The sequence below is a fragment of the Ischnura elegans genome, chromosome 6 (genome assembly GCF_921293095.1).
Source record: "Ischnura elegans chromosome 6, ioIscEleg1.1, whole genome shotgun sequence".
NCBI classification, from domain to species: domain Eukaryota; kingdom Metazoa; phylum Arthropoda; class Insecta; order Odonata; family Coenagrionidae; genus Ischnura; species Ischnura elegans.
This window is the reverse complement of record NC_060251.1, coordinates 80129997-80140283: the sequence shown is the minus strand read 5'-3', so window position 1 is coordinate 80140283 and position 10287 is coordinate 80129997. Positions and strand designations below refer to the sequence as shown.

Sequence of the window (10287 nt, the reverse complement as noted above, 5' to 3'; positions counted from 1 at the left end):
TTTTGCTTCAGGTAAACCTTCGGATGAAAATTGTGGTTGAATGCACAGAAGGTTGCTGTGTTTGAGCTGAAAGGTGGGAATTTCCTGGCTGGATGGCATGGGGTAGCACCAACTTGATGCTACTTGATTTTATTTCTGCTTCTACTGCTGCTGCTGCTGCTTGACTTGATTTCACTGAATACCTTGCTGTAATTATCATCAAAATCCCTGTACAAGTTCTTTGCCATTGACATAAAGTCCGGGACATTTATAAAAGTCAGAAATATGGAAGAAAAAAGAGGAAAGAAAAAAGTAGAAGGATGTGGAGGGACAGGGTCAGTTTAAGCAGTAAGCAAAGTACAAGACCGCTTAAGGTATCAAGCCAAAGGGGGTGCCTGAGCGCTTGTCCAATGTTCACTACTAATCAAACAAGGAGGTTTTAAGTTGAGGGTTGATTTATTCCAGAAAATATTCTCGCAATTAAACATATAAGAGCAAGCACATTATAAGTTCATGCTGATATTTAAGTCTTGACCCTTATTCTTAAAGTATTTTTATTTATTTAATGAGATTCCCTACAAGAATCCCTACTTCTCTACTACCTATTACCTCTCAGGTTATTTTTGAGGGGGGTAGATGCAATGTTGTCTTTCGTTTACACTAGAAAAATGTCTGGAACCAGCCTTGTGGAAACAGCAAGTAAAGCATGGGTAGGAAATTAAACAATAGATTATGGAAAGGAATGCAGAAGGCAAGAGTGAATTGACGTAAAAGGTAATACAAATAAGTGGAATAGTTTCATAAGGACAGAGGGGTTGAAGTGTGTAGGCAATGGCAGAGCTATGTGGTGGAAGTAGAGGTCAAGGCAAACCATAAATTAAGGAAAAGTCTGGTAGGATGTTAATGCAATGATAGGAGGTTGAGAATAAGTAGAATGAATATCTGAAGGGTCTGTATGATGGAGGGAACATACCAGAGAGATTAAATGCAGAGGAGGAAAATGTGATGAATGAGAATAATTATGAAACAGGGATGTGGAACTTTAGCCCTCGGGAACAAGAAGGTAGGGAAGGTGTGGATGACATCCTGCCTGAAGAATCAAGGGGAGGTTAGAAGTAGAGGGTTTTCCAAACTTTTCCATTGGATAGATGAGGAGAGATTTCAGCAGTAAGATTTATTTCCTTTTGTGAAAAAGAGGAAAGGTGCTGAATGCAGACCCAAGCAGCAATCAATATCCCAACAGTGGGGAATTTTGTTGGGGGGAAGTATGTTTCAATCAGGGAGGTTTGCAGATTATCAGCCATTGATTAACCATTTTTAAGGCTTATCAATGGATGATGAGACAAAAAGGTTACAGGCACTGGCTGATGAGTCAGGTAAACAGTTAAGATTAATACGAGGGCCATTTGGAAAGTTACCTCAATTTGCTCACGACATGAAAAGTGGAGGGGGTACTGCTGCTGTTGCATTAGCACGCACAGCAGGACAGTCAGCACAGACAGACTTAGGGGGGGGGGGGGGGACATGGGATCACGTGCCCCCTCCAGACACTTAGAAGATGGATGAGCTTTTTAATACAAATATTAATAATTTTATCTTTTAATATAAAAGTTACAAATATTTCCATATTAATAACTTTTATAATAAAATTAAGAGTACAGTTCTTAGCTAAATTGTTGCCTGTGGTTTTTAATCCCAAATATGAGAAGACCATTTGCCTGTCAGATGCTGGTGATCCCCCTGAGAAAAAAATCCTGGATCTGCCCTTGACAGTAAGCGTACAGTTGTGGTAGAGTGAAAGTTGTTTGAGCACTAGTTGTTTTTTGGTAGCTTATCAAAATGTTTGCTGCAATAGGGTAGTTTCCTTCATCAAAGAAAACGAAAGGCATTGATTGCGATGCGTTACCCACCATTAGTGTACTCATAATATACAAATTATTTCGTTTTAGAGATCCCAGTTTAGACGAATGGCAATGGTCCATTTTTATCCTCATTTGAAAACGGCCAGATTGGCGCCTACGCGATGCCACTCCACGTGACGTCACAGGGACCTAGTTTCTATACGAGTAATAGGAGCAATAAATCGTCTGAGATTACCAATGCATGCATGAGGCGCAGAGCTCGGGGAAACATGTCTTAATAATCACTTATTAAAACTGGCTAAGGTCGGAAAGTTTTCTTCGTTCGATAAGGTATTAATAATCATTATTTAAGCCAAGCGCTACCAGCTAGCAGGGTACTCAGCTACCCGCTAGCAGCCTGCGTCGTATCAGCGCTCAAGCCTCCCTCAAGGTCACCTCACAGGGCAGCAGCGGGAACGAGAAATACGTCACACGGAGAGATTTCCCGGCATTCATACTTACCCGTCGCGTTTTCCCATGCTTGAAAATTTTCACTTTTCATTTAATCGCAAAAAATAGATATCGTCATTTAAAAATCTAAATGCGTGAAACACGCACTCTAGGAGTAATAATCTTTCGATTTAGGCAATAAAAAAGTAATAGGAAACCGCCCTATTGAAAATCCCTCCAAGTTACTCTGTTGTTATTCGCTCATTCACAATGAAACAATATTTAGCAGCAGCAATTCATTGGGAATTTTCTGTTTGGTATGGCCCAAAGATTATGAGTAAAGGAGTTGTTCTGGAATGGGTTTATGCTTATGGAGAAATGGCTTGGCTCCCAGCGATTTGAGGATGGTGAACAGCTCAAAGATGCAGTCATCAGATGTGGCTCAAGGCAGAGGCAGGAAATTTATTGCAGAGGGAATTTCAGAGTTAGTTTATAGGTAAGACAAGTGCCTAAATGTTCATGGAAATTTTGTTGAAAAGTGAAGGAAAGTCGTGGTTTTAAGATGCATGTAATAAATTTTGTAAATCTACTTTAGCAAATCATTTATGAAAAAAAACTGAGGTTACTTTCTGACAGGAGGAACAAAAAAAGTAAAAAAGACAAAAAAGGACAAGTTATGTAAAGCATCATTAGTAAGGAATGTGAGGCTCAACAAAAAAGTAGATGGGCACAGAGTGGAGCAGGTTAAGTAGTTCAGCCATTTGGGCAGAGCAATAGAGTAAATGGGTACATAAGTATGAATGAGTACAGGGGCGGATCCAGGATTTCTTTTTGGGGGGGCACAAGGAAGGCTGTATCCAGGATTTTTTCTGGGTGGGGCGCAAGGATACCTCGTAATACAAAATGAACTCAATGATAATGGGACGGTATTAAAAATCTTGCATATTTTTGAGGGTGTAGGGGGGGTGCACATGGCCCCGTGCCCCCCCCTGGATCCGCCTATGAATGAGTGCAAGGATGGTGGGACTGCTGGAGTGAAAGGCATAGGGTTATATATAATGGTGTGGAGGAAAGTAGCTTTAGTATTAAATGGGAAGATGGGTAAGCAAGTGGTTGGTATAGAGCACATAAGTGATAGGATTCTGGTGGTAGAAATTGAGGCGAGACCCACCAACCTTGTGGTGAATCTAGTTTACATACTCAATAGCAATCATGTAGGGAGGAAGAAGTAGAGGTGTATGAACAGGGTGAGAAAATAATTAGAGAAACTCCAGGTGAGAAAAATCTAGTCATGATGAGGGATTGGAATACTTCAGACAGGGAAGGGAGGGATGGAACTGAAATAGGAGTATTTAAATTAGGAATACAGAACAAAAGCGGAGGGGAAAGAGGCAGAAGTTTGCAAGTTATACAATTTTACAAGTTATACATCACAAACATGTGGTTCCGTCATTATAAAGAGCAGAAGTACACATGGAAGAGTCCAGGGCATATATCAGATAGACTACACTATGGTAAGACAGAGGTTTAGGAATAGTGTGAAAAACTCGTGCAGCTTCCCTGCAGTTGATGATCATCTCGAGGTGGATGATCACCTCGAGGTTCACAACCTAGTATTTATGAAATGCAGCATAAGATTCAAAAGACTTACGGGTGTTAGAAAGGTGAGGAAATGGAATGTAGAGGAACTGCAGGGGAATATGAGGAGAGAATATCAGGATCTAGTGGGAAATAGTGTACATCAGGGATTTGAAAATACACATACTGTGGAAGAAGGGTGGGTTAATATTAAATGGAATCGGCAAAGCAGCTGAAAAGCCTATTGGCTGTGTTGACATGAGAAGGATAAATAAGACGCGTGTAATGGAGGAAATGATAAAAGAAATGGAGGACAGAAGGAAGCCGAAGAAGGTGGACACAAGAATAGGGCACAAGGATGTATAGGGAAATAAATAATCGATTAGGTCATTCAACTAAGAGGACTAGGGAGGCTTGGAGGAAAAGATAGTGCGAGACATGTTTACTCAGCAATAGAAGAATATCACTATAAACTACTGTGTATATTTTTTTCCAAAATTACGATAACATAGTCACATATGCCGTTACTATTAAGTACTAATCGATTCCTGTTCTGATCGCATAGAATTTAAGTTCCTCACAATACAGTCTGTATTATACATTAAGTGTAGTACATGAACATGTTTGCCATCCCTGTACTGAAGGCGTGTTAGCCTGCAAATGATATACATATATGCTTTCCATCTTGCTTCCTATTCATTGTGGATGAATAAATATGCTTTTGGTGGACCGTAGCTTCGGAAGATAATTGATAACTGCATACCGTAACTCTCGTATCTAGAGTAACATCATTTTCTCACATTGACACATCTCTCTTCATTCCATAAATAATTTTCACACGGAGGTTTGCGATTTTACTTCCATATCCTTGAAAATGCTCAAGGTTTAAGAAAAAAATCACGAATACATAATAGTGTCCCTTATGCTATTTAACGAACATTAGAGCATAATAAATGCTTATAATGTATATTCTATTTGACAAATACCCAAATAACCAAACTATGAAACATTTAATGGATTACGTTATTCAATTACATCGGTTCCAAACATGACCACAATGTCGCTAAAGTTGTATACATTCACTTGTTTCTTCACAGATTGCTTGGATTTCTGCGCTTTCCATGGCGGTAAACCGGCGTGGTCGTCGTACAAATTGTGGCGTTCATGGTGGCATTATATGTGTGATATGGTGAACATTAAAAATGTCTGAGGAGTCTACCTTTTTGGATGAATTATTGGCGGATATTGACGCTGAAACCAACGTAACTAGCATCAATAATGGATATAAGAGGCAAGTGTCGGTGAGTGCGGTTCCAATCTAACTCGTGTGTTGTTGTTTAATTTCAGGCTAAAAAGTTCCCATGCTACCAGTATGAAGTTCCTCTAGAAACCGCCAATAAACCGGCTGTAAGAACTCCGTAAGTGTTTTTTATAAGTACTTACTTTGTCTATTTTTCGCCTTAGCATTTTTTACATGCGTATTTGTCATCATTTTCTTAAGGTTGGAAGAAAAACTAAGACGACAGAATGCCAAGCTGCGGAATGTTAACAGTCACTACCGTAAAACACTCGGTGAGCGAGAGGCCCGACTGATGGAGTTATTGAAGGAGAAGCTGGCAATGAAGGAGGTAGTGTTCGCATTTTTTTAGGCTTGTATTTTTACAACTGTGATTCATTACTCATAATCGTTATTATTATGTTGTAGGAAGAAGAGAAGATTCAGGAATACAGAAAAAAACTAGAGGAAGCGAACTTGTTTATTCAAGCCTCGGAGCAGCTAAACAAACAGTTTCATGAACTGGCAAAAGCATCCGAAAATGATAAAAAAGTAGCATTTGAAAAAGTTGATAAACTTCAAAGTAAGTACGATGGTAATTAATTAGTGTGAATAGAAGACACTCCGATTGCATCATTTTAAAAGTCCATAAACTCCTCTGAAATACATCATGGTATACTTGCCCCTATGAAAAAATTGTATAAACCTGTTTCAAAATTTTATACAATTACCTATAAATTGTATAAAATTTTGAAACAGGTTTATACAATTTTTTCATAGGGGTGGGCATTAAATGTGCATTGAGGAAAATACTCATCCGGAAATCCACGAGGTGGTGGTGTTTTTATGGAGCTTACATTTTTCCATTCTTGCATGGTGTTCTGTTCACTCGATCGTAGAACTACCTTTAAGAATCACTTTATCATGACTTCAATGGTTTTCTGAGTCACTAATATGATAAGAAGTAATATATTAAGCCCACTGCTAATTATGGGAAATCTTTATTTCTTTTTGTCTAAACGAAATAATCCAAAGAGTACATCCATGGCGATAATTAACCTATAGGTGGGGGGAACATGGGTCATAAATTGCATCAACTGCATAAGAAATAAGTTCAGCAAATAATGGAGTGTTATCAAATCCTGATTCTAAGACATAAGAATATAAATTTCAAAATATTAAATGTAGTGAAGAGTGGAAAAATATGATATCAATAATGTCTTTCTCTTTAAAATTTTAAATTTCCAATTATTGTTAGCAAACTGTGAGGCATATGATTAGTATTTATCTATTGACTATTTATTGAAAAATTCATATGTTTTGTATGCAATATTAATGCAGTATTATACTCCTCAACCCCTGTTATTTATTGCACTATTTTGTGCTAGGATCAGCATATTGTAATGATGATTATGTTGTTTTTTTCCTTATGTTTTTACTGGTGAGCTTGGCTGTTATGGTATATGTAGACAGGTTATTGAACATTAATTAGGGTAGGCCCTTGGACATATTTTAGTTGTTACGTAATGAAACAATTTCAGTGGTAGCATCTTTGGCTTTAGTTGGCACATTTCTCCTGAACAAGATAATGTTCATCATAATATTTTTGGTCTTACTTTTCTAATTATTCAATACACGCAATTCCGGGATGTAGTTTTGGGTGGTCTGATGGTCCACAGACGCAGATTACTCCCACATGATAGTTATTCAAATCTGTAACACAAATAATAACTTGTAGTGACAGTTGGAGTTGGGGAAGACTTAATATTAAGTTCAGATAAGATTTTGTGTGCAACCATAGGCTATTATATTTCACCAGGATTTAACTATATACTTCCGTGAATTCCACACATTTGCATGATATCTGCAGCTATTTTTTGTCCAAAACTGTAATGTTATCAGTTTTGCTCACTCTTGTGTGATTTTTATATCACAAGTGACAACATATTTTTGCTTCTTTTTGTTTTTCTTAAATTTCAACGTCCTTGTCCAGGGTGTGGGGATACACTGGTATTTATTTTTGCCCTGAAAGTCTCGCATTAAGTTTATATTCCATCGATGAAAACCAGTCATTGTACATAGGTAATTGAAAATGTAACAACCTCACAACAGTGAGAATATCCATATAGGCCCGTATTCTTAGTCTACCCTGTACGGCCAACTGACCCTGGATACGTCGTCAGCCCCTTCATAAACCGATCTCGCCCTACATACGTCACATCAAGACTGGCCATTTTTTGAACTAAACAGGTTCTACTTAATGTAGGGTACCCGAACTAGCCCTACACCCTAAAAAAACATGGTGGCCAAATTTCGGTGATTGCTTCGATTAAATAATCTACGTTACAATGGATATTAATGTATGCGGATGATACAAACCATCTAATTAAACATGATGGAAATATAGCAGTCACTGCTCAAAATGCTGTCAATGATATGGAAACTTGGTGCTCCTCCAACAAAGTTACCGTAAATAAAGCCAAGTCTGCTTATGTTTCTTTCCATCCTTTGCAAAAAAAATTGATTATAGTCTCTACGTCAAGTTTTCTGACTGCAGTCTTCAACGAGCCAATGATACTAAGTTTTTGGGGCTCATTATTAATGAAATTCTCACCTGGAATTCCCATATAAACCGTATTTCCTCTTCAATTGCCTCTGGATGCTACCTAATTAAACGGATGATTCAATTAACCGATATTCCAACTGTTATGACAATTTATTATGCTCATATGCACAGTATTCTGAGGTATGGCATGTTAGCTTGGGGTCTCTTGCCTAAAGCCCTCCGTGTTTTTCAATTACAAAAATGGGCTGTTAGGATCATCTGCAAAGCCAGGAAAAGAGATAGCTGTCGTAATTTATTTGAAAAACTTCAAATGCTTCCTCTTCCTTGCATATATATCTTTTGTGCCATAATGTTAATAAGAGATAACAAATCCAAGCTAGCACTTATTAAAAATCTCGACATTCATGATTACGGTATGAGAAGCCGAGATAAGTTTGAGGTGATACATCACAATCTCTCAATATTTAATACTGGCCCTGTCACTATGAGTTGCAGGATTTACAATAAACTACCAACTGCTCTGAAAGATGAGAAAGTACCTAGCAAGTTTAGAGCTAAATTGAAGCAGTACCTTTTAGGTAATATTTTCTTTTCCGTTGATGAATATCTAAATTCCTGAATGTGTACATTTTTTTCTGTGTCCTTTTTTGTGTGTGCTTTTTTTTGCTAATTGTGAATCTCTTGTGTTTGTAAATTTGTATATTTTTTTTCTTTTATTTATATTCTTGACGGGTCCTATATATGTATTACATATCTTGTGGTACCAATAAATATATTATTATTATTATTAATGGAGCCAAGCTCAAACAAGCCATTTTAAAATGTACAGTAACACCAGAAAGGTAATGATACTATCACACCACTTATGCAGGGTCAACTAAGAATACGGGCCATAGTCTCAGAAAAACGTATTCGCTCCATACGGAAGGACACAAAAATTTACAAACATATACAACTTTTAATTCAATGATGAATTAAAAGTTGAGCCATTTTATGGATGCATCCGCTATTTTGTATTTTATGTTTAGCAGTATTCTGTCATTCTTCCATTTTCTTGGGGTATTATAATGGGCATAGTGTAGCTGTAAACAGGATTAATATTTATTTTCTATTAATATGTATTAAAATTTTTGCTTGCAGGAAAAGTGCGGAAGCTGAAAAAAGAAGTTGATAGAGTGACACAACAGAAGTTTCAAGAGAGGAAGAGGAGGCTAAAATTGTTGAAAATTATCATTGAGCTCAGTGAGATTTTGATATCTACTGGTAAGGTGTTCCACTTCCATTCATATTGTTGTTGTGGGCTATAATTAAGTGTGGTGGTAGGAGGAGAATATAATGGATGGGTTCTGAAAAGGTATAAGTAATATCTCCAGTGTGATGCCACTTAATGAGAGTGACCCCTCCCTACACTTCAATGGAAAGGATCAAGATTTTGTTCATTTTGATGTATGGAGGTTGTACATAAGGTGTTCAAGTGTGATAAAATTGCTCCTTTCAAATTTTTTTTGGTCCAAATGAGGATTCTTAGCCAAAATTCTGGTAAATTTTCCATCACAGAATTGAATCACTAATCGGTAACCCTTTGTTTATGATTATAAATGGCATCTAAATTCAATTTATATGGAAGACATATTTTACTGCATTAGGAGTGAAAAGATTAGCTGATAGGAGAACTGAGTGGAGAGCTGCGTCAAACCAATCCTAGGATTGTTGACCAGTGATGATGATGACATGACCTACCTAAAATAATCACCATTTTTTGACTGGATAATTTGTAAAAATTATGCTCCTCAGTAATCAATGTGGGGTAATTAATTAAATTGATAGAGCCGTGAATTCTTCTCCATTGACCTAAAAATTCACCTAATTACCCCAGAGGAATAGGTAATACAATAAATAGAAAGGATGGATACTTCTTAAGTATTAAAGAAGTTTTGAGGCAGTTACCCCTTTATTTATAGAATTCCCTCTTCATTTCACACTAAGGCCTGCTCCCTGTCATTGTATCTATAAGTCATATTTTCTTCTTCCCGCATGTACCTAATGTTCTTTCCTCTAATACTGTTTTCAAAGTCCCCTCACCATTCATTGCTCGCTCCATCCAAACTCTGTGACTCCCCTATATCTCATCTAGAAGCTCCATATCCTCAGCCAGTGGCATATTGTCCACACCAACTGCTTTCCTAACCATCAGATGACAAAGGGGTATCTTTATTTCCTTGTATTAGATCTCTGGTCCAGGATTATCCTCCAGGGGGATCGGGTTGGTGTGGTAGCTAGAGTGTTGGCTTCCCACCCGGCGGGCCCGGGTTCAAATCCCGGCAGTGGCAGAGAATTTTCAGGGACTGCCCGATCCCTGCTGGAGTGTTATGTGGAGGACATTTCAAGCGTAACACTCTGTCCGTCGGATGGGACGTTAAGCCGTGGTCCCCTTGGTGCCTATCGTTAAGAGCAGGCTAATGCCGACGCCGGGTTTCTCTCCACCCTTCCTTCCATACCCTTCCCCCGTGGCGCAAATGACCTCAGCTGTCGGTCGCCTCCTCCAAATACCATACCATTATCCTCCATCAGTGCACTTTCCTTTTCTATTGTCAATC

General features: G+C 38.0%; 1 protein-coding gene across 2 annotated transcripts in view; it reads left to right on the top strand.

Moving 5' to 3' along the window:
- The first annotated feature begins 4967 nt into the window (after positions 1-4967).
- Positions 4968-10287, top strand: part of LOC124161059 — a 57557-nt gene continuing 52237 nt past the window's right edge. For both annotated transcript variants that reach the window (XM_046537225.1, XM_046537226.1), the window contains exons 1-5: positions 4968-5110; positions 5196-5266; positions 5350-5476; positions 5554-5707; positions 8831-8953. In XM_046537225.1, coding sequence (XP_046393181.1) covers positions 5051-5110; positions 5196-5266; positions 5350-5476; positions 5554-5707; positions 8831-8953 — 535 coding nt within the window. In that variant the 5' untranslated portion in view covers positions 4968-5050. The remainder of the gene's footprint in view (positions 5111-5195; positions 5267-5349; positions 5477-5553; positions 5708-8830; positions 8954-10287) is intronic.